Source organism: Drosophila innubila, chromosome X (assembly GCF_004354385.1).
Source record: "Drosophila innubila isolate TH190305 chromosome X, UK_Dinn_1.0, whole genome shotgun sequence".
NCBI lineage: Eukaryota > Metazoa > Arthropoda > Insecta > Diptera > Drosophilidae > Drosophila > Drosophila innubila.
This window is the reverse complement of record NC_047626.1, coordinates 21,094,442-21,116,297: the sequence shown is the minus strand read 5'-3', so window position 1 is coordinate 21,116,297 and position 21,856 is coordinate 21,094,442. Positions and strand designations below refer to the sequence as shown.

Here is a 21,856-nt window from a genome sequence, read left to right as displayed (position 1 = left end):
GCTTTATCTGAATCAAGTAAGAGATCTTAATACTCAGTTGAAATTTTTCAGAAGTTAGATTCTTTAACTATTAAATCTATTACTATAGTTACATCGAATTAATCGTAATTTCATCGAAATTCTATAGCTGGGCAAAGAATTCCAAGTACCTGCATTGGTATGACTAATATGCACTTTGTGGGGTATGGTTACGTCTCGTTGACTCTTGGGGAATGTAATACCCAGTTGAGGTTGAGAATGATCGTAAATACGATTGCTTGAGTGGCAATTTTGCAATGGAACTGCGCAATATATATAGTAAGTACGAGTACGAGTATTACACAAAGGCAAAGTTCATGATCATGACGCGGCCTACTGGAAGCACAACCGCATAAAACTGGTGTGTGTCGATGGCCACAGACAATCCGAGAAAAGCAGCACGCGAGTTTTGAAGCTCAGGGAACTCGGTGCTTTTTTTTTTGTTCTATTCTGTTCTGTTCTGATTGATAAGCTCGGTTCGGTCAAAAGGCACGACGAGTAAGTATACGTTAAGTATACGACACGTCTATCGCCTCAGTCCTACACTTATTCACAATCTCAGTCGCATATTTACACCTACATTTGTGTAAGCACTTTCAAATACATAGACATGCTGCATAAACAGCTCGAGGCGCAATCTTGTTTATGATTATAAACAATAAACATATTTATAGGTGGCCATATAGACAATGCGTTCAAGGAATGCTATGCGAATTTCAATATGAGGGCTGCTGCTGGTGGTGGTGCTGGCAGGGTGGGTCAAGTGGGTCCCTGTCGAGTGCTCTATGTAATTAAAAATATTACCGCGTATATGTGATAGGCGAAAAACATAACAAATCAACACAGTCGTAAGAGGAACTTGTACCAGCTGATATACACTTGAAGATCAAGTTTCTGGATAATGTCTGAATGAAACACACAGTCAGCTAAAAGATAATTATAGTAAAGATTAGTAACGAGTGGTGATTGACGAGTAACGAGTAACTCATATTGAGTGATGCGTAAGTTAAAATTCAATATGTAAGTAAAAAGGAATTTTAGGTGAAACGAGTACAGTTTAATTAAAAATATTGTAACGAGTAGCGAGTAGACAGTAATGCGCAGCGACTTACGAATTACATTAATTTGTGTTCCCCAATTTAAGTATGTAGTCAAAAGAGCCAGTATTACGACTACAGAATAACATTAAGAACGAATAGCGAGTAAACAGTCAACAGGAAAATTTAAAATCCTTTGAATCAACGAGTAATCTCTATTTTCTACTGTAACCAGTTAATAGACTGAGCTGTAAGGATTTTGGGAAGTAAGATTTCCTTGGATTTTTGATAACGAGTAACCAATAGTAACGAGTTACAAGTAAACACTAGCTAATATGAGTAAATAGTAAGAATTGCTGACATTTAAAAAAAAATTGACTCTTATATATGAGAACATTAGTAAAGAGTTACGAGTAATCTCTAGTTTCTACTGCAACCAGTAAATAAAGTCACTAGTTAGTCACTTTCGTCACTAGCGAGGACGGCAGTCCGCAGTAACAAACACTAGTATGTACTCTTATCTAGGTAATGATTAGCATGCGCTGATAAGAATCTTTTGTAGATATTCACATGTCGAATTAATCTTTCACAGAGAGGTCAATGAAAGTAAATTTGAGGCAATCACCAGTCTATTGCCCTGCAGTAACCGAAAGTAAAAGTGCAAATGCCGAGCGATGAAATATTGATAAGGACGGTTACGGTCAGAGATCTTTGGGGTGCACATTAATTCATGTTTTCCATTCATATTGATAATGATGATAATCTCTGGTTGATGTGCGTACTTCTCAATGGGGAAGCAATAAAAAAAAAATAATAATAATACAATCAGATTTCTATCGCGGGACTTTATAGCTATATAATACTTACATATTGTACAATTTTATATACATATGTACGTAGTATGTTGTATAGGTATTTATAGACCACTTGACGAGTTCAATTGTACGATCGATATACCGACAAGTTGACTGATTTCCCAAATTGGCATATGTTCAAGAGTCCCGAACGCGTCGCTTATCATTTATCAGTAAACAAAGTGGACTCTGATAGGGAGGGCGTTGCACGGGATGTCAAAAATCGCTCGGCTTAATTGCACAAATCAAGCACTTTAGGTTATTCAATTTCCAGTGAATTCCATATCAATACTACAAAAACTGGTAGTACAGAGTGCATTCGATAAATGCTGTCAAGGTAATTAAGGATTTTTTAAAAGCCTTCTTTAGACAGCTGAAATTATCGAGTGATCACTGTAATTGTAATGATAGCTAATGATGCCGTGCACAATCAATAGCTACTTGCACCCTGCTAATGAATGTGAACTTAGCCCAGTTTCCACAGCAACAGGAGGAGCGGGGCAACCTCAAATCAGTTGAGGGGGATGACGGAACAGCAGCCTACACCGGCTAGATGTGGTTCCCATTACAGTGCGTGCGCAGTGGAAAATTTTACGAAAAGTCGAAAAAACGCCTTTAGGGAAACAGCTCACAGGCAACACGTACATATGTATGTATAACAAATATGTATGTATATATAAATAATATAGACTTAGAAACAAGTAGAAAAGGCTACAGGCGAGCACACTCAGCTGTGACACACCCTGTACTTATGCTTTTAACAAAATGTAAATTAGAAATAAAAATAAAAAATAATAATGAAAATAACAAAAAAATAAATAAATAAAAATATTTTAACTAAAAAAAAATGCCAATGTCAGGGTTGAAAAGTATCATGGCGAAATTCTTAAACAAACTGTATCAGCTTAGAATAATATAGTATATAGTAATAGGACCAACCTCTAATGCAATGTTTTCAAAAACAAAAATTTGCAACCATTCTAAAAGAACTCATTACAATTTTTTATATGAGATATACAAAACAAAATATATTAAATATATGTAAGTTTTTGGAAAAATCGCATTCCCAACCTTTTGTTTTTCATCTATAAGAAAATGTAGTAATGCAATTGTTTTATTGGTAACTGTATGCACGAGCACCTACATATGCATTTACCCAGTTTAGTGTGTCTAGATCTAATAGTCTCTAAGATCTGAAGTGTTTATTTGGACATACGGATACTTAAAGCTATATCGACTCGGTTGTTAATGCTGATACAAAAAAAAATATGTGTACTTTACATTTTCTTTTTGACAAGCTTAAAAGACCCATTGAACTTTTAAGTACAGGGTCGTAAAATCGAAAACAAACAACAATTACAATTACGACAGACAGATTGACAGTTACACAGGCCTGTCGATTGATAAAACTACTTTTTTCTGTTAATAACTGTGCAATAGATCCCCGTAAATGCAACAGCACTAAATGAGAAAAAAATAAAACAGAGGAATACAAAGGTGATGAATTATTGAGCAGCCCGACTGTAATCACAAAAAAGCAGGAGACAACAACAACAACTGACATGCTGGGTCAAGAGAGAGCAAATGACAACGTGGCGAGAGCAGGGAGAGCGTGTGTTGGCATATGTGTAGGCGGCTTGGCAGCGTGGGCAGAGCGTAAATGTCAAACTCTTCGCTTGTGCTTGAAAGGGACAGAACTGGGTGGGTGGGTGTCGCAATGACGTGTGCATTGACCGTTGGATGTCGATTGTGTAATCACTCTCTAGTAATATCAGCACTTATGTTATGCATATATATGTACTTATGAATGCACTTGTATGTACTTAGCCAACACTGTGTCTTGTGCTATAAAATATTTATAGAAAAATTCGCTTTTAATTTTTTACATTCAGTCATTTGCCGCACTCCTGACGCGCCTTTGCTCAGCCTAAGCAATGGATTGCCCTTGAGTTTGTCCTTTTCGAGCGCCGACGCAGCAATAGCGGTGGCAGCAGCAGCAGCAGAAGCCGCAGCAGCAGTGTCAGCAACTGTTATACGAAAGCGCGTGTAAACTGGTTTGTATAACACTGCCTACTACGAGTGAAATACATAAGTGCAGCTGTGTGCGTGTGTGTAGGAGGCTCGTCACCGGCACTCGCTCTCAATTGCTTTTTTTTCTCTCATTATTAAAAAGAGAGTAATAAACTGAAGCATATGTATGCATGTATGTAATTCGTATGTATGCATAGAAAGCATGTAAATTTACCCTTGCTTATATCGATCAACATGAATTGTACATAGGTCATGTCCTTCTGCCTCCATCTTAAGGGTCATTAGTTCTAGATATTAAAATCTATTATATTTATCAGTTAGTATACTATCCCAATTGTGTTTACCCCTTTTTCATTCTGCTTCTAACACACATTCTCTATATTTGCTTTTATTTGCAGGATGCATTAAGGAATTTCACTTTACCTAATGGTATTAAGTGTACATAGTTCTAGTTCTTAGTGTAGAATTACAAATGCTGATTGACAAGAGTCAATTACTACGTTTATGCGGAGCATTTCATGAATTCTTGAAAATCAACATTAACAGGACGAATTCACAAAATAAAAGAAATTTTATTTATTAAGTGCAGAATTTAGAACTTTCTGAAATAATTTTGCAAAATAATCACCTTCACATTATGTAATTTCTAATTTTTAATTTTCCTTCAAAATGTTTATTTATTACTAAATAATTTCACATTTGAATTATGGCGCCGTTTTTGAACATAGCACTGGTAAACAGAGTTAGCAACGTTCCGAGAGACAACTATCGCCCGTTTACTCACTCACTAGTGCTGCCAAGTTTTGAGGAATAAAATAGCTGTTTCTAGCTGGAAAGCATTTTTGCGTGCACTTTTGCATAGCTTTAAAAATTTTAATAATAGCAAATGATAGCAAACAATAGCTGAGTATACATGGCAATAGTGTAGTAGTAGTAGTAGTTTCGTTGACCAACACAACTATCGACAACCGTAATAATTGTTGTGAGATAAATATGTCGATAGTAGAAAAACATGGATCTGTCGGTCAATAACAATCGGTCAATCGATGTTTCGGCAGCCCTAGTCAGCTGTGCAGTTGATGAAAACGCGAGGCCGCCTTCTTATAAAACACAATGTCTTTTAGCAATTTATTAATGAAAAGCGGTGTAAATGGCGGTTTGCGTAGCACACAAACCGCAGCACTGGGACTACTCAATGTCAGTTCGCGCCAGGGACACACGCTGCGCGGCAAGCCACCCGGTGTGGCACGAACACTGGAGCAACGATTGCGGGGTAAGTTGCGTTGTTGATGTAACCACCGCCGATAATCACAATCAAATAACCGACAATTGACAAATCCAATGTGCAGACGATAATGTTACCGATCCAGAGATTGTGGCACGCGTCAACATTGGATTTCCACAGCTGAAGCCATCGCGTTCGGCACAACTGAAGCTTCGCCTGGAGCATCTGAAGGCGCAACGTGCCAGCAAGGAGTTGGAGAAGCTGGCGCGAAGCAACAAGCGTGAGTAGCTAAAGAAGATATTAAAATTCCGAATTATATCCAGATTGTATCACATACGCTTACAGTGGTCATCGACCTGGACAAGGTGCAGGAGGCTTATGTGCAAACAACAGGCCAACATGATCTGCGTCTGCTGGCGGATCACTATGGCATCTTTGAGCATCTGTTTGGCAGCGCGTATTTTGTGCCACGCGTTCCGCTTAGCATACAGTATGAGCTGGATGCGAATCTTCTAAGTCCCGTCTACAATGGCAATGTAATAAAACCTTCGGAGGCAATCAAGGCGCCATTGGTCAGCTTTGATGGCCAGTTGGATCCCATAACGGGCAAGTCGGCGGAGGGTGACAGCTACTGGACGCTACTACTCACAAATCCCGATGCCCACTACACGAATCCAGCAGCTGAGTGTCTACATTGGTTCATGTAGGTTACCTTAAAGATAATGGACGATTCCCGCTCTCATTCATTATGATATTTGCAATAGTTCCAACATACCCAATGACAAGATCGGCGAGGGCGAAGTTTTGGCTGAGTATTTACCACCATTTCCGCCAAAGGGTGTGGGATACCAGCGCATGGTGTTTGTGCTTTACAAGCAGGTGTCCCGCTTGGATCTGAGCAAACACAAGCTGGATGCCAAGGATCACATCAGTCTGGAGAAACGTACATTTAGCACACTGGACTTTTATCGCCAGCATCAGGATGAGCTGACACCAGCGGGCCTTGCCTTCTACCAGTCCAACTGGGACGAATCCCTGACAAAGTTCTATCACAATGTGTTGCGTAGGTTTCAGGAGACAATTTTTGTAATTTAAACTTGTTTTTTATTAATGGGATGTTTGTAATTTACAGAGATCAAGGAGCCCGTGTATGAATATGATTTCCCCAAGCCATATTTGGCAGATCAAAAGTTCTTCCCGCTCAAGCAGCCCTTCAATCTGTACATGGACAAGCATCGCGACATCAAGCAGGTGAACAAGGAGTATCTGGAGCGCAAGCTTGCAAAAACACATCCCTTCAATGGACCCGAGCCTCCATTGCGTTTCCCCAGTGCACATCCTATTAAAGATGTACCTTCCTGGCTCGCAACGGAAATACGCAAACGGCGATTGGGCACTGGACGTGTCCAGGATTACTAGACCACCCAAAAAACAGATGAACACATTTGATTAATCGTTGTTTAGTTTCCTTTTATATTTGGTTAACAAGTTGCTTTCTTTTTTTGCTGGAAGTACATGAATTGAAACAATGAAGTACATGTTGCGCCTCTATAAGTAATATGTGTATGAATTACATAATAGTCTAAAAATAAATACGTTAACATAAATAATTGAAGAAAGCTAACTCTACGGAATTGTTTCGTTTTGATGCGTTTAATAACAATCATTTCCCTTTCTAAGTACTAACAGACGATACAGTTCTGAGACAATATGTATTTAATAAGTTTTTTTTTATGTTTTGATTAATTTACGTTTGTTTCGTTTCTTTGTTTATTTTTGGCACAGTGTTTTGTTAATAAGTTTCTCATAAGTACTCGTATGTTGCATTTGACTTAGCCTAAAAATGATTTTTAACGATCTTTAACTGGAAGTTCGATTGCGATTCCCATTCCGATTGCGTTTGCAGTTGAGGTTGAACACCTAGGTCTGGGCTTTCCCATAGGCGCCCACTGGTGGCCTATACATGGCCGGAAGCATGATCACCTGTGGCAAATTGAAGGCATACTTGTGCTTGCCAATATTCTTGAATACATTGTCCATTCGTGTGCCCTCGCTGCAAGATAAAACAAGGTTCGTTAAGAGATGCATGTAACTAGCAGGGTTATATGGAAAAGTTCATTATTTTTGTGCACCTCATTTCAAAATACTTGCTTTAAGTTATGAAATCACAAAAATTCAAAATAGGAGCTCCAAAATTATTCTTATATCTGAATTTGGCCGTTTCAAACACTTCAATTCACCGATTTTTATTGTAGTTTTTTAAATATAAATTTGCAATATTGTCTAATTGTGTTTAAAAAAGTTTTTGATGGCAAATAATTTAAAATCACAAGTGTACGAATTAATGTTTGGCTCATTCTATATATAAAATTTAAATTGCAATAGGTTAAGAAAAAAGAAGTGTATTATTTTTTAATTAGCCAACTTGAGCCTCAATATGACAACAAATCATAGAGCTAAACGGAACATATTTTCTATAAATGGAGCAAACAAAATTTGAAATTGGAGCATAAACGAGAATTTCGGTTTCAGTAACCTAATACTAAGTGATCGGATAGATATACAACCTTCTCATGGTGCTGAGCGCATAGGGTACATGTTTAGCCGGCAGCTGAAACTCCCGCACGAGGACACGGCATTGCTCGAGGGTAACCGCCATGCCGGTGCGATCTTTGGCACTTTTGCATGATGTGAAACGCAGTCCGCCCATCAATCGACATGCGTCCTCGGCCAGATGCAGAATCTTTACATTTTTGGTGACATTGGAGCGCAGCTGCTGGTCCATAAAGCCCAGCACCGAGTGTAGGGACTCCAGTTCCGATGAGCTGACATCCGCCGCAGCTGAAGCATTTAATCCCAGCTTGCGATATCGACTAAAATATTGATTAAGCCTTAAATAGTTGTCCAAATTGGAGCGATGCTGTTCCCGTGTCTGACCCAACGTGGCCTTCTCGTTAATGCCAATGTTGAAGAAGACGGGCGTGATCTTAAAGCTGGACACTGAGCAGCTGTTAGTCAGCACATGCTCCGGCACGGGCAACAGCACTTCCAGCGCCTGACGAGAACCCGTTATGCGCGGCATGGGCGTCGCCTCGCCCGGCTGTGCCTGCACCAGCGTAAAGCTAACCGACGACAAATCCTCAATGGCAATACACATGTCACTCCACATATCCGTCTCTGCCCCGTAGAGCGACAGCAATCCCTCAAAGTACGCCAATGGTCCCAGCTCTCGCAGCAGTCTCATATACCCGCTGTCCAGTTCGCTGCCCCACAGCCGAAGCATCAGGCCACTCACCAAGGCAGTTAACTGTAAGAAACAATACAAACATTATCATTTTTATGTAAATTATCCAGCAAACTTAACAGCGGTACTTTAGTCGAATGCTTTAAAATAAAAAATGCTCAGCAATTTTAAATTACTTTAATTCGATGTTTTTTATCAACAGCTAAAAATCATATAATATTTTCAGGGAAACAAAAAGTATCAGATATCGGTTCCAGTACGTCCCCAAAACAACTATTTCGGTAAAAGGTTCCATCATTTCGGTTTTGTCCTCTCGGTTCCGGTCTTAGTACCGGTACAACAAATCAATTTTAAAATATTATAAAATGTTAAAGCAATGTTATATACTAACTAATTAAGACAAAAGAACTTGAAAAAAAGTTGAAACTTAAGATTTAAAATGTAAAATTCTCCAAAAATTGAAACCAATATCTAGCGCCAGCAATTTTTTTAACGTAATTAATTAAATTTGAATACAGAATTAATTAAGAGGCCAAACCTTGATCAAAATGATATTCTGCTTGAAAATCGGTTTAGTTTTGACAAAGTTATGACGTTTTGAATTTGGTCAGACATTGGATCTAGTAACTTTACAAGTCAAAATTGTTGTTCAATTTCCCATGATTTTTTACAAGAAAATGAAACGTCTCAGAATCAAGCTTTTAGTGTCGTTTTATACTTATTACGGTACAAGGAGTTGATTAAAAGTGAAAACTTGAGATTTAAAATTTTTAATTTTAAAAATTTCAAAGGGGGTACCCTTACCATCAAAATCGAATTCTAGCAAAAAATAATTATTTTTTTTTTAATCAATAAAATTGAAATGCAGAATGAATTTAGAAGCCAATCCATGATCAAAATGACATTCCGCTTGAAAATCGGTACAGTTTTGACAAAGTTATGACGTTTTTTAGTTGGTCAGACATTGGATCTAGTACCTTTTACAAGTCAAAATTTTTGTTCAATTTCCCATGATTTTTGACAAGAAAATGAAACGTCTCAGAATCAAGTTTCAAGTGTTGTTTTATACTAATTAGGATATAAGGAGTTGACTAAAAGTGAAAACTTGAGATTTGAAATTATCAATTTTCAAAATTTCAAAGGGGGTACCCTTACCATCAAAATCGAATTCTAGCAAAAAATAGTTTTTGTAAGAAATGAATAAAATTTGAATTTAGAATGAATTAAAAAGCCAAACCATGATCAAAATGACATTCCGCTTGAAAATCGGTTTAGTTTTGATAAAGTTATGACGTTTTGAAGTTGTTCAGACTTGGGATCTAGTTATAAAAGCATGAAAGTCTCAGAATTAAATTTAAAGCGGTGTTTTATGTAGGGAGATATAAGGAGTCGAATAAATGTGGAAACTTGAGACTTAAAATTTTCAGAGTTGGATAGGAGTCTTTGCATTATAATAAAAACAAAGATGCAGAACAATTTTTTTTTGTAATGCATCGCATATTTTGACCTATATCTTTTAATTATAAAAGTCGATTGTTTTCATCATTTTAACTAAAAGTAGTTCAACTAAATTGCTTTTCAGATATAATAAATATTTGATAAAATTAACTTTTTCATGTGTCTATCACAATTGCCCAAATGCTCATATACAGGGTCATAAGTTATTCGCGTTCAGCGTCTTTACTCGAAGCAGCGCATTTGCTGTGTAGTATAGTGTTGTTTTTAGAGGTTATAGTTAGTTTTTAGAGGTATGCACTTGGATAAATTTGAGTGCCTTACCGCCTGGGAGAAGCAGACATCGCGTCGATACATGATGCTCGCCTGGAGTCGATTGCAGCGGACATCCTGCTGTAGACGCTGCACGGAGTGCATCAGTCTCGCGGTTTTCAGCAGACGATCCATGGCATGACGTAGCTTACGCATGCTGGGACGCAGTTCACCAACCCAGTCGGTGGTCAGCGATAGATCCAATCCATCGGTGAATTTGTTACCCTTTTTGGCTGTTGGAGCCGCAGCCAATCCTGGCGCTGGTTGTGGTGTCAAATCAAGTTTCAGCTGCTGTGGCTGCTCCTTGGGGGCAGCTATCACATCCGGTGTCTGCTGTGGCACCACTGTGAATCCCTCGCGTTTAATGGGCGCCTTGGGATGACGCAACCGGATGGCGGGACTGTCACAGCGACCACAAAAGAACTTTAGTTTGCTGACCAGACACATGACGCTTGCCTCGATGTTCAATTGGGTCAGATCAAGGGGCTCCGGCTCCTCTGTGGGCCGATAATAGTTTGCCGATGGCGAGGAGCTCATCAGCTTGGTGTCCAGGAAACCAGCTGGCGGCTGTCTCGCTCTCACTTTCACAGCAACCAGGGGCGGAGCAGCTCCTGGAGCGCCCTGCCAGCTAGGTGGCAGTGATTGATATGTGGCCTCGCCTTCGAGCTCAGTCGGAGTCAGAGACGCCGCCTGATCCTGCTGCTGTTCGAGACTGCGCAGATGCGCATTGTAGCACTTGACCACATGCTGCAGCGAATCGATGGCATTGATGTCCAGCGAACTGGACGGCGATGTGTTGCTTGGATGCCAGCTATTGGAACGCATTAATGGCTGGCCGCGTGGCCAAAGATCTGGTGGTGCCACCACCGGTGTGGCAAAGTCCTCCAACTCTGGTGACTTCAACTCCAGTGCACTAAGTTGCTGTGTGATCTTGCGAAACGGCGACATGGGCTCCATTAGCACATTGTCCGGTTCCTCGATGATACGATGACACTCTATGAATGTCATCGCCTCCTCCACAATACTCGGCTCCCAAATGTTGAGCAACGTTCTCGTCTTGACCACCATCTCATTGCACAACGGCATCATATCTCTGGCACTCCGTCTGCTGGCCAACTGCAGCAGCTGCGACATCAGCTCCACAATCTCCTTGCGCAGCTGCTTCGTGGCCTGAACTGTATCATTTGCCGCCTGCACTTTACAAGCATTGCTCTGCTCCAGCTTCCATGCTTTGCTCTCCTGCAGCAGCCTGAAAAAGCGAAAAACATAAAAATTTAATTATAATTTTAATAAAAACTAGATGGACGGAGCTACAGCCGAGCATTCTCGACTGTCGGAGACCCTGTACTCACTATGGAAAATTCAAAAATATTCTGCTTATTACATTTTCGACTACTTTTTTTAAATGGCATCTATATGATATAGTAAACCGATTTGAACTGGTAAGGCTGTATAAAACAAACTTAAAAGCATATTCTGTCAGTTTGTTTACGATGTCTCATAAAACAAAAAGTTTTTCATACTAAGGCTTGATTTTCGCCAGATCGGTTCTATGACAGTTATATCACATAGGGATCCGATTTAAACCAACTCTGGTCAGGATATATAAAACCAAGTTAGATATATATTGTATCAGTTTGGTTACGATATCTCAAAAAACAAAAAATGTTTTTCATACTAAAACTTGATTTTCGACCGATTGTTCCTATGGGCGCTATATGATATAGTGGGCTGATCCCAAAAAGAAACAAACTTGATCTGCCTGCAATATAGAGGAATCTACATACCAAGTCTGGTGTCACTAGCTTTTAAATTGTTCTTATAAAATGGATGTTAAATTTTCCATGTCGATTTTTAGGCGGTAAAGGGGGCGTGGCCAAATTCTGAATCGACCGATTAATCTGAAATATTATTTAAATTATAATTTCTAAATTACAATATTAATATTTTCATTCTCTTACAAATTTTAAGTAGCAGTGACAATATGATTTCTAATATATGTAATTAACATTTCATTTTCTGTTTTAGTGAATGTATTTTTTGAAGAATTGGTAAAAATTGTATGACGCAAATTCGAGAGCCCGCATTTATAGGCTATAAAAAGTATCGAAGTTATGTTAAAGCGAATTTGCAGATAAGTAAACTGGGACAAACGTGTACTTTAAAAAAATTTGCTCTTTAGATTGTACTTCTCTTAAGCGACTTTTATCAAGAATTACAAATACTCAATTTCATTTTGCGGTTAGTAGGAATTTATTATTTGGATTAGTCAGTTGATTGGATTTAAATTCAGTATAATAAATACCCTAATTTTCTTGTCAAATGCTTTTTATACAAATCAAGTCAAACATTTGTATTTAAAAAAAAATAGGAAAACTACTTATAGAATTATTAGTAATGCGATTTTTTTCCTTTTTTGGTTAGTACTTTTTCATAGTCATAAATAAAATAATATAAAAAATATATACCGTGTCAAGTTATCATAAATATGTTTTTAAGTTTATAAAGAATGAAACGCAAAGTAAACTTCACTGGCAAATTAAAAAAAAAAATTTTAAGTACATTATAAAGAGATAAAATTACCCCATAAGAAAAAAAAATCAATTCATAATGTTAAGCCGTTTTCAAAATATGTAGAGGTTCTGTTGTAACTCTCAGTTTACATTACATTGCACCTACACACGATCCGTTTACACTGTTATACTGTTATACATATGATGGTATTGTTGCAGTTGCAGTTGCCACTTACTTGATGAGACCGCCACACTTGCGGCCCTTGGCATCGTGTCGGGTAAAGGCGCCCACTGTGATGATGTCCAGGACGCCACGACGTTGGAGCGTATCATTCTGGGCCCACATGCGTTGCACGTGCAGATTGACGGGCAGAAATTCGAGAGATTCATCGGTTTTGGTTGCGGAACGTTTGTAGAAGATGCCATCACGCATCAGCTGCTGGATATTTTGTTTGGCCTGGGAGTAGTCCTTGAGCAGGCGAAGATGCTCTTCGAGCAGATTCATTTGACGCCAGCGCCACTCGCCGCTCAACTCTCCCATGCCGGAGATCTCCTGCAGCAGCTCCTTCTCCCGCTGTATCCAAATGGACAGCAACTGCTGTGGCACGGCACAGCACAAACGCGACTCCAGCATCGTCTCCAGCACACTGATATCCGCACCCAGTGACGAATGCAGTCGATATGAATGCAGGCGAGGATTAGCGCAGACTCGTTCCACGCCACACTGTTGTGGCACGAACAGACGGACGCCCAGCTTCGGCGGCAACGATTGAGTGCGTCGATGGCCTGCAGATAAAGAGGCAACAAGTTAAAGATTCGCTCAAGACTATGCTATTTCAATCTCAAGCTATGTGTAGCTACATATGTAAATATTAGATCTGGTGAATTGTCCATGTTATAGAATTTTAATATAACAATGGGCTAAGTTTGTAATAATTTTTATATATAATAAAATCTACTACTTTTCTTTTTTAATGCATTAAGGCCAATTTTCTCAATGACTGGTTAAGCTCTTAGTTGACTAAATAAAAGATATTTGAATGTAAAATCAGTAAATTTCAATAATAAAAATTAAAATATAAAAAGTCTGTCAAAGAATATTTTTAAAAATAAGATTAAAATTTACTGAGAATCTTTCAATAACTAGTCGGAAAGGCTGAACTGGATTATAGGAATACCGGTTGCATACTTTAGGGAGCTTATATTGCTTCAAAAATTTAAACAGCCATTAATGCCGTTCTATTTAACTGATCTAATTGCGATTAAGTAGGATGATAATAGTAGTATTTATAAATTTGTAGAATTTCATTTGTAAGTTTAATTTTTAAATTATATATTAATGTTTCTTTAGTGAAGATCGCTTGGAACTCACCCTTTTGCCTGGTGCCAGAGTTGCCCCTATCCGCTGCCTGGTCGAACATCTGTGTGCTGGAACGTGGCGGCGGTTGCAGCAATCCCGTTGCACCTCGGCCCATCGCATTGCTGGACTGGGAGAGCTCGGAGGCTGCCTCGGGTGCCCAGGAGGCAAGTGTAATGAAGCCACATTCACCATGCGGCGAGCTCAATGGCAAACGAAGTCGCGTCGCATCCTGAATGACACCGAGGGCAACCTCGGCATGCCCCAAAGGCAACGATGTCAACGAAACACGTTCCCGCACATCTTGAACACTAAATCTCAATCTCGTGGATGTTTTAAAGCCGCCACTGCGCAGGAATCGCATGGTGCATAGAAATTGCGGTGTCCTTGTGCGCTCCAGGAGCTCAGTGCGAGCAAACTGCCGCCAAATGCAATCCTCGCCAGGCTGCAGCACCGAGCAGATGACGCGAGGATTTGGCGCACGACCGAAACCGTCCAGCGGCAGATTATCACAGGATATGGCCGTCTCGCATATGGGCAACTCTGAGAGCTCCGAGAGCCCCAAATCTGCAATACCAAGAGGAAATAGTTGTTGTTTTCTCTATTGCAATTAATGAGGGAGATAAACATGCTCAGGACTACAACTATTAAATGACTACAAAAAGAATAATAACAAATCAATTTTTTACATTTTTTGTATAAGCAAAATAAAGTTTATTCTTCGAATAAATTTCATTTCAATTCTTCCTGTATGCAACTATATATCTATATATAGTTAATATCTTTCTTACTCTCACACACCTGTTATAAACCACATCCATATACAAATATATTATATAAAATATATATACACATTTAATTTTTTGTTGGTGGGGGGATTTTCGTTTCTAAATTTATATTGAGTAAATCCAAATCGAGACTATTTTTTTAAACTAAGTAATGCTTACATTCTATAATATCGTAAGATATACTACAATGACACTTGCTTGAAATGGCTCACAACCTTATTGGATTAATAATGAAAGTTGTTTTTTGAAGTTTTTACTCTATATTCTCATTCTCTGTCTCGCTCTAAACTGTAATCAGTGCGTTGCTATAGGATTTATATAATCTTAGTCAGTTTAAGCAGATGTCATCATGGCATTAAAGTGACTTAAGTTCTTTGGTTTAGTTTTCGAGAAACTGGCTGTTGTCCATGAAAGAAACAACTTTGAGGATAAAAGATCACAACTAGGAACTATATAAGTATTAAAGGATGAGAAAACTATATGCCAGTGTTTGTGTGTGTGTTTGAGTGTTTGTGTGGGTGTGTGTGAGTGTTGGTTAAGCGTGGGTGTGCGAGTAATAACATGATTATAAAATTCGTTGATTTACAAACTTAAAGATTTTACATTAGCCATCGCTATTTGATCTCTCTTTTGTGTTATTCATGGTTAGTTGACGGTATCAACAGCCAGAGCATTTACACTTAAATGTGAAAGAGGGGGGCAAGGCAACAAACAAACAATATCCAACTTGGGGGAGAGTTCAGTTCTAGAACTGTATAAGATCACCTTCAAAGGGCGCCTCTGCCGTTGCCAATTCTGCATTCGACACCGACACCGACACCGGCCAGGGTTCTTCTTCAAAGGACAATGGCAACGGCAGACCCTGATCAATGCGATTGCCCATGGATGTGATGTTTGTACTCTTGGTGGTGGTGGATGTGGCGGCAGCTATCTGTTGCTCCAGCTGCCTTATCTGCCGGTTTATCTGTCCGCTCGAACAAGCCTCAATGCTCCGTACCCAATCCAGACGTTCCGACGCACTCTGCGTCACAATCCGTTGCGAGGGACTGTCCTTAAAATCTGAGGAGACAGTCAAATCAGGATTAGTTAACATAAAAGAATGCTTATCTTTGGCACGCCGAAGATCTGATGCCATTGCAGAGTTTCTTTATTCAATTTTCGACCGATCGTTTCTATGACAGCTATAAGATATACTAGTCCGATTTGAGCTATATTTGGTCAGAATGTACAACACACAATCAATGAGATTTGTTGATATAGCTTAAGAAACAGCAAAGTTTTCTTATTTGAGGTAAGTTTTCGTCCGATCGTTCCTATGACAGCTATATTTCAGCGGATTTCATGAAAATTTGGTCAGAATGTATAATGCATTATCATATACGCAATCTGGAAGATTGATTGTAATAACTTAAGAAACCACAAAGTTTTCTATGGTTTCTATGAAAGGTATCAGATATACTAGTCTCATTTTAGCAAAATTTTGTCAAAATTTAAGAGATAAAATCATATACACAAAAATTATAAAATTGGTTGAGACCAGCAGATTGAGTAACTAAAGAAAGAATTTTAACCGGTTCTTTCTTAAGCAGTTAAGTAAGTATATGATATACTAATAAAATCCGGTCTGATTTTAAGATACTCTGCAAGGTAAATAAAATCAAAACATGCTTATAGACTATACTCACTTACCTAAATCGAAGACGTAGCCTTCCAGTTCGGGCTCCTCATGCTGTATACGCGGCTGACAATCCTGCAGGACGAGCACACCGGCAACTGTGGACTTTGGATTCTTGTCCTTCAAATAGAACAGCAAATTTCCACGCAATTTGCACCAGCATTCCAGTTTAACTGCATTGGTGATTGGAATAACGCAGAGGGAGAGACGGCAAAAGTGCGTAAGCAAACGTGGTGAGTGGAGTGGAGCGAGTGGAGTGGTGAGTAAAGTGATTGAGGTGAGTTTGGAGCGTGGTATAGCGAGGATCCAATGATCCACAATATGGTAAGTATGTATGTGTGTTTGTGTGCGTGTGTGCGTGCGTGGGTGATAAGCACGAAATCATAAACACTTTGCAATCAGAAAGAAAAAAGTCAACAAAGAAAGCAACCTTTCTTTGTAGGCATGTTTATGTGATAGCGTAAGTGAAAGTGTTTGTGTATGTATGTGCAATGTGGATAAGAATGTTTGATGATTAAGACGCAATTGCACTCACCATCGGTGCGCCAAAAGATTCCCTCCTGTCGCTCAGTGATTGTCAGCAGACCTTCTTTGTCAAATCTGGTTGCGGGATTGGTTGCCAAGCTAGCTAACTCCAATCTATTGAATCGCATGCTTGGGCCCTACTATTTTTGAAAGCGTTCACAACGTTCACGTTGATAATCGTTAACGTTTCGGGAATGGGAATGGGAATGAAGGCCCAATAGCTGTTGGTAATTGAAATTGAGAAATTATCCGCTTTGTTTACATATATGGGAAGTGCGCACAAATTAATTGATGATAATCACAAAAAGTGCTTTTTGTACTATTAAAGATTACCAGGTTTATGCGCCAGCTAATTCGGATTTAACCGAAATCTGTTTGACATGGCTTGGCTCGTTTTTTATTATGGCAATTGTTTAGGGAAATCAGCTGATTTTGTTGTATATATACTACAACTAAAACCGACTTTAAAATATAACGGGCTCAACTCGATTTTATGTAATCCGACTAGCTGTCGTATAAACTTGGTAATTCTCAAGGTTGGACACACAGACACACACACAATAATGGATCCCAACTGGGCGGACAACACACACCTTAATAATAACTGTAGTTTTGCGTTAAATAATTCAAGAAATTACACATTGAAAACAGACAGCAAAAACGGAAAGACAAGAAAGTTGGTGGAAAACGGAAGGGGCTGTGTGTGTGTGTGGGGAGGGGGCATTGGCCAGCCCAAATGCGGCACATTTTCTTGTGTGTGAGGTGAGTTGTATTACTTACCTTGTCTCTTCTCAACTCCACTGCTGGCTCTCTCGCTCTCTTTCTATCAAAATAGCACAGCTGACGTTGACAACAGCATCGCAAATGGCCAAAGCGGCGCTTATGGACCACAAATTGTTTCTCTCGTCTCGTATTTGTTAAGACTTGCCACAAAAATGTGGCACGCTGACCTGACCTCTCTTCACCGCCCTGCGCCTTCCACAAATCGGCAAATTTAACTGTGTTCTTGGTTGCACAGCTGGCGACGCGTCAATAGAAAATTATCAACAGACAAATCAATTTGTGGCCTTCTTTCCTGTATCGGCTTCTAGTTAATATTGTATCCTTTTTATTTTTTTTTAGAGCGCTGACATTATTGTTTTATTAAAATTTCCAAACTTATTGCTCCTTAAATTTCTAAGTCAGTTGTTCCTCAATTTTGCTCTTTGGGAGTCACTGTTGCCAACTTGGCTATTTTATAGATAGATCTGGCTATCTTCAGAGTTAGTTTGCTAGAAAAATTTCAAAATAGCTATTAGCTGGAAATCTGGCTATTTTAAATATAAATTCAGCTAAGTTTTGTTATTAATATTTTTGGTAAAACCGTGCCAAACTGCCCAAAATAACAAATTTAGATGCTCTCCAGCCAGAAACAGTTGTTCTCCCCAAAACATGCCAGCACTGGTGTGGAAGACTGCCACCCTGCTAAATTTCCCAGTCTGGCAACTTGTACCTTTTTAATTAAATCGCAAATTTGGTTGCACCCAAGAAAATTGTCCTATTTTTGAATATTTCTTAGTATTGAAGATAGAATTTTTAATTTTTGTTGTTCAATAAAAATGTTCCTCAATTTTATCTAATTTCGAATTTTAAATTTTCATATAATTATTAATTTATTGCTAAGTTATTGCATTTTGAAATTAACATTCATTTAAATTTAAATTTTCCAGTGTGGCCACCAGTGACCAATAACGAGTTCTAATTAATACTGATTCAGTATTTATGTATTAAATATCATCTGTGAGTTTGTACTCACAGGGCTGCAGACATTACATTATTTGTGGTTGGTAAACACTGTTGCCAGCTTAGCTATTTTATAGCTATTTATGGCTATTTTCAGAGTACCATTGCTAGAATAATTTTTAAATTGCTTTTAGCCGGAAGTATACAAATTTTCTATATATATTCAGGTAGGTTTTGCTATTAGTATTTTTTCTGAAAATGAATTCCAGGCAGAATCAGCTATTTTTTCAACTTAACTTAGCAGCACTAGCGAGTGCGATAGATTATTCTCGGACGTTGCTGGCACTGCTAACAGTGTATCTGAATATGAACAGTGCACAATTCAAACGTCTGTTTGAACATTGACATATATTTTTCAAAAAATCATTTACTTGTAATATGCAGTATTCGGTATATTTACCTTATTTAGCGACATAGATCACCCACCAGTTCCACGTACTTTAAATTTGTTTAACTCTAATCAAAAGTGATCAAGATAACTGGTTAATGCTTTAACATAATAGCTTATAACTTATTTTAGTCGTGCTTGTGATAATTATCGTTACTGTTTAATCTGTATATTTTTAAACTTGAAAACTTTTCTCATCTGAAGTAGAGGCATTCCTTCGATCGTTTTATCGATAACATTTGCATTGTGCTCACAACTTACTTCACGCCGTTGATTTGTTCATTCGCAGCCAACTTTGCGCGCAAAACAGCTGTTTATGTGGTGAAAACGAATCAGCGATACTGTTTCACATTCGTAAAATGGCGTCGGAGGTAGCGGTTGAACAACAAGACCAAGAATTTGTAAGTGTATAAACAAAGAATTGTTGAACCAATTGGATACATACATATATGCTAACAACAAAATGACATTTGCCCAAATATTCTGCAAAATTAAATGTGTGCAAACGCTTAAGAGTAATAACAACAAAACTACAGGAATTGCGTGCGTGTTTTCTACTGTGTGAATGTGTGTGTGGGTGTGCGTGCACATGTTGTGTGTGTGTGTTTGTGTAAGTGTGTTGTTTGTTTGTGTGAGTGAATTAAGCTTGTGTATGTTGCAATGTGTTTCATCAAAATCTGTTGCGGTATTCGGCACTTGCAAAAAAAAAAAAAAAAATGGTGTGTACATTCTCATAAATACAAGTGCATGTATGTATGCAATGGTGTAAGCACGTGCTACTTGCAAATAAAAAGCATAAGAGCGCCGCCTGTACGATGCAATCTAAATAAATTCCAGTGCTGTCGCTCTCTGTGCTATCGGTGTTATCAGACAATAACAACACAACCAAAAACAACAACTGGCATTTGGGAAGTGGAAGTTTCTCTCTCTGTGCGTGTGTGTGTTGCGTGCGTATTTATGTATTTTTTTTTGTTGCTTTGCGTTGTGTAGCAAGTGGTTGCAACAACAAATGCTTTACGCTCACGCTCATTATTCTTTCTCTCTAACTCGTTGGCTCTCTCAAACTCGCTCTTGTTGTTGTTAGTATTGTTATTAGTGCTGTTCATTTCTTGTGGCTTGCTCTCGCTGCATTTAGTAGGGAAAGTGATTTCCGTTTGCTGCTACTTCTTATTCCTGTTGTTGTTGTCATTGCTGCATTTTACAGTGATTGTCAAACTGTTTGCACACAAAACCAGTTTACAGTTACCAAAGTGCAATTTCATTAAGATCTCTGTCTCTTTTACTCTCTCTCTCCCTTTGCATTTGTGTCTGCTTTGCTCAATTAACTGTGCCAAATTGCCTCATGCACAAAATTCCTCGTCCGAAATTCTCCGACTTCCTCCAGCTGACGCAAAGTTCATTGTTTGCTTAACAGGATCGTGAACGAAGGGATTTTGGGGGGAATGGAGAATGGAGGATGGACAGTGGGGCTGACCTTGCATGAAGCTGCTTGAAATTCCAAAGAGCACACTCGCACACATACTAACACACACCTGGATCAGGTCAGACCAGTGCTGCCAGCATTTAAAGGGCTAAAAAAGCTAATATAATAAAAATAAATATATCTTGAATTGGCTATCAAAAATTATTTTGCCTGCTGAATAAATACGAATTTCTAAAAAAAAAAATTGGTAGTTCAAATCAATGCCTCAAAACACCTTGAGTAGCTTGAACCTTAGAGCTGGACTAAGGTTCAGTTCACGAACTGGTTTATGTACGCTGTCAACCTTGAATTTGAAAGTCAATAAAATTATTACTAAATTTTTTTTTAAAAATTTTTAAATAATTTACATAAATTTTATAAAATGAATACAAGCTTTTCTATGTTTTAAAACCTCATCTCAAAATGTACATTTTCCAAATTGAAATAAAAAAATTGTTCATGAAATTTTTCATTACATCAATGAAAATTATTTAGCTTTTGCAATTAGATTCTAGCTATAAAGTAGCTATAATATTAACATTGGCCCAACACAATCCCGTGTGTATTATTAAAACGCATTTATTTATTTATTTTTTACTTATTTGCTCAAGGTGGCGTTCATTTAAGTTCTATTCCATTGAAGTGCCTTTAAATTGATTATATTTCATTTGAATATCTGTGCTCTGAAGCTAAAGCTTTTCAATTTCCAAGTAAATACTTGCAATTTGCCATACTATTTTCCGCTTATTGCAAATTTGTTTAGAGCTCTTTTCAATTTCATTCATTTGCTCGCAAATTTGTTTATAAACTCATACCAATCAATGCATAAACAGAGATATACACATCCATATAAATACATATGTACATTCTTGATATCCCACACACACTTAACCAATTCTTGTCTCAGATTCTTGTCCATTTACTTAGTTCTTTTTAACGAATACCTTGTTGACTTAATTAGAGTCGCAAATTATTTTCATTTGTTTGATTTTTGATAAAAACTTTGTATGTTAAAAGATCAAAGATAAAACTTAATATTTAAATTGTGCAACAATTTACTATAGCTTTGGCTATATTTTTAATTAAGCTGTTTACCTTTTACCGTAATTTTTCTTGTTATTAATCTGATAATTATAGTCCTTTATTAGCAAGTACATTTAGCTATTATTTCTATAGAATAAAATGTTACA

The 21,856-nt window shown here is 38.1% G+C and overlaps 3 protein-coding genes and 1 long non-coding RNA gene across 6 annotated transcripts in view; 3 read left to right on the top strand and 1 right to left on the bottom strand.

Moving 5' to 3' along the window:
- The first annotated feature begins 1,637 nt into the window (after positions 1 to 1,637).
- Positions 1,638 to 3,771, top strand: LOC117794047. 3 transcript variants are annotated; one of them, XR_004618348.1, is made up of 3 exons: positions 1,652 to 2,246; positions 2,321 to 2,558; positions 3,350 to 3,771. It is a non-coding gene; the product is annotated as an uncharacterized LOC117794047 (long non-coding RNA). The 3 variants fall into 3 exon arrangements; XR_004618349.1 differs by lacking the exon at positions 3,350 to 3,771 and having other exon boundaries at positions 1,638 to 2,246; positions 2,347 to 2,707; XR_004618347.1 differs by lacking the exon at positions 3,350 to 3,771 and having other exon boundaries at positions 1,638 to 2,246; positions 2,321 to 2,707.
- Positions 3,772 to 4,988: 1,217 nt separating this feature from the next.
- Positions 4,989 to 6,772, top strand: LOC117782142 (39S ribosomal protein L38, mitochondrial). The gene is made up of 5 exons (XM_034619121.1): positions 4,989 to 5,213; positions 5,290 to 5,445; positions 5,511 to 5,868; positions 5,930 to 6,228; positions 6,298 to 6,772. Exons 1-5 carry the CDS (start codon positions 5,054 to 5,056, stop codon positions 6,582 to 6,584), a joined length of 1,260 nt encoding a protein of 419 aa, XP_034475012.1. The 5' UTR covers positions 4,989 to 5,053; the 3' UTR covers positions 6,585 to 6,772.
- Positions 6,617 to 17,951, bottom strand: LOC117782152 (inositol polyphosphate-4-phosphatase type I A). The gene is made up of 11 exons (XM_034619134.1): positions 17,815 to 17,951; positions 17,225 to 17,255; positions 17,045 to 17,192; positions 16,524 to 16,682; positions 15,643 to 15,893; positions 15,600 to 15,612; positions 14,062 to 14,613; positions 12,926 to 13,475; positions 10,189 to 11,425; positions 7,733 to 8,472; positions 6,617 to 7,218 (listed from the first exon to the last, which is right to left on the bottom strand). Exons 3-11 carry the CDS (start codon positions 17,160 to 17,162, stop codon positions 7,086 to 7,088), a joined length of 3,753 nt encoding a protein of 1,250 aa, XP_034475025.1. The 5' UTR covers positions 17,163 to 17,192; positions 17,225 to 17,255; positions 17,815 to 17,951; the 3' UTR covers positions 6,617 to 7,085.
- Positions 17,952 to 19,494: 1,543 nt separating this feature from the next.
- LOC117791753 (tyrosine-protein phosphatase non-receptor type 9) overlaps positions 19,495 to 21,856 on the top strand; it is a 45,260-nt gene continuing 42,898 nt past the window's right edge. The window contains exon 1 of the mRNA XM_034631630.1: positions 19,495 to 19,605. Within this exon, the coding sequence (XP_034487521.1) occupies positions 19,564 to 19,605 (42 nt within the window). The 5' untranslated portion in view covers positions 19,495 to 19,563. The remainder of the gene's footprint in view (positions 19,606 to 21,856) is intronic.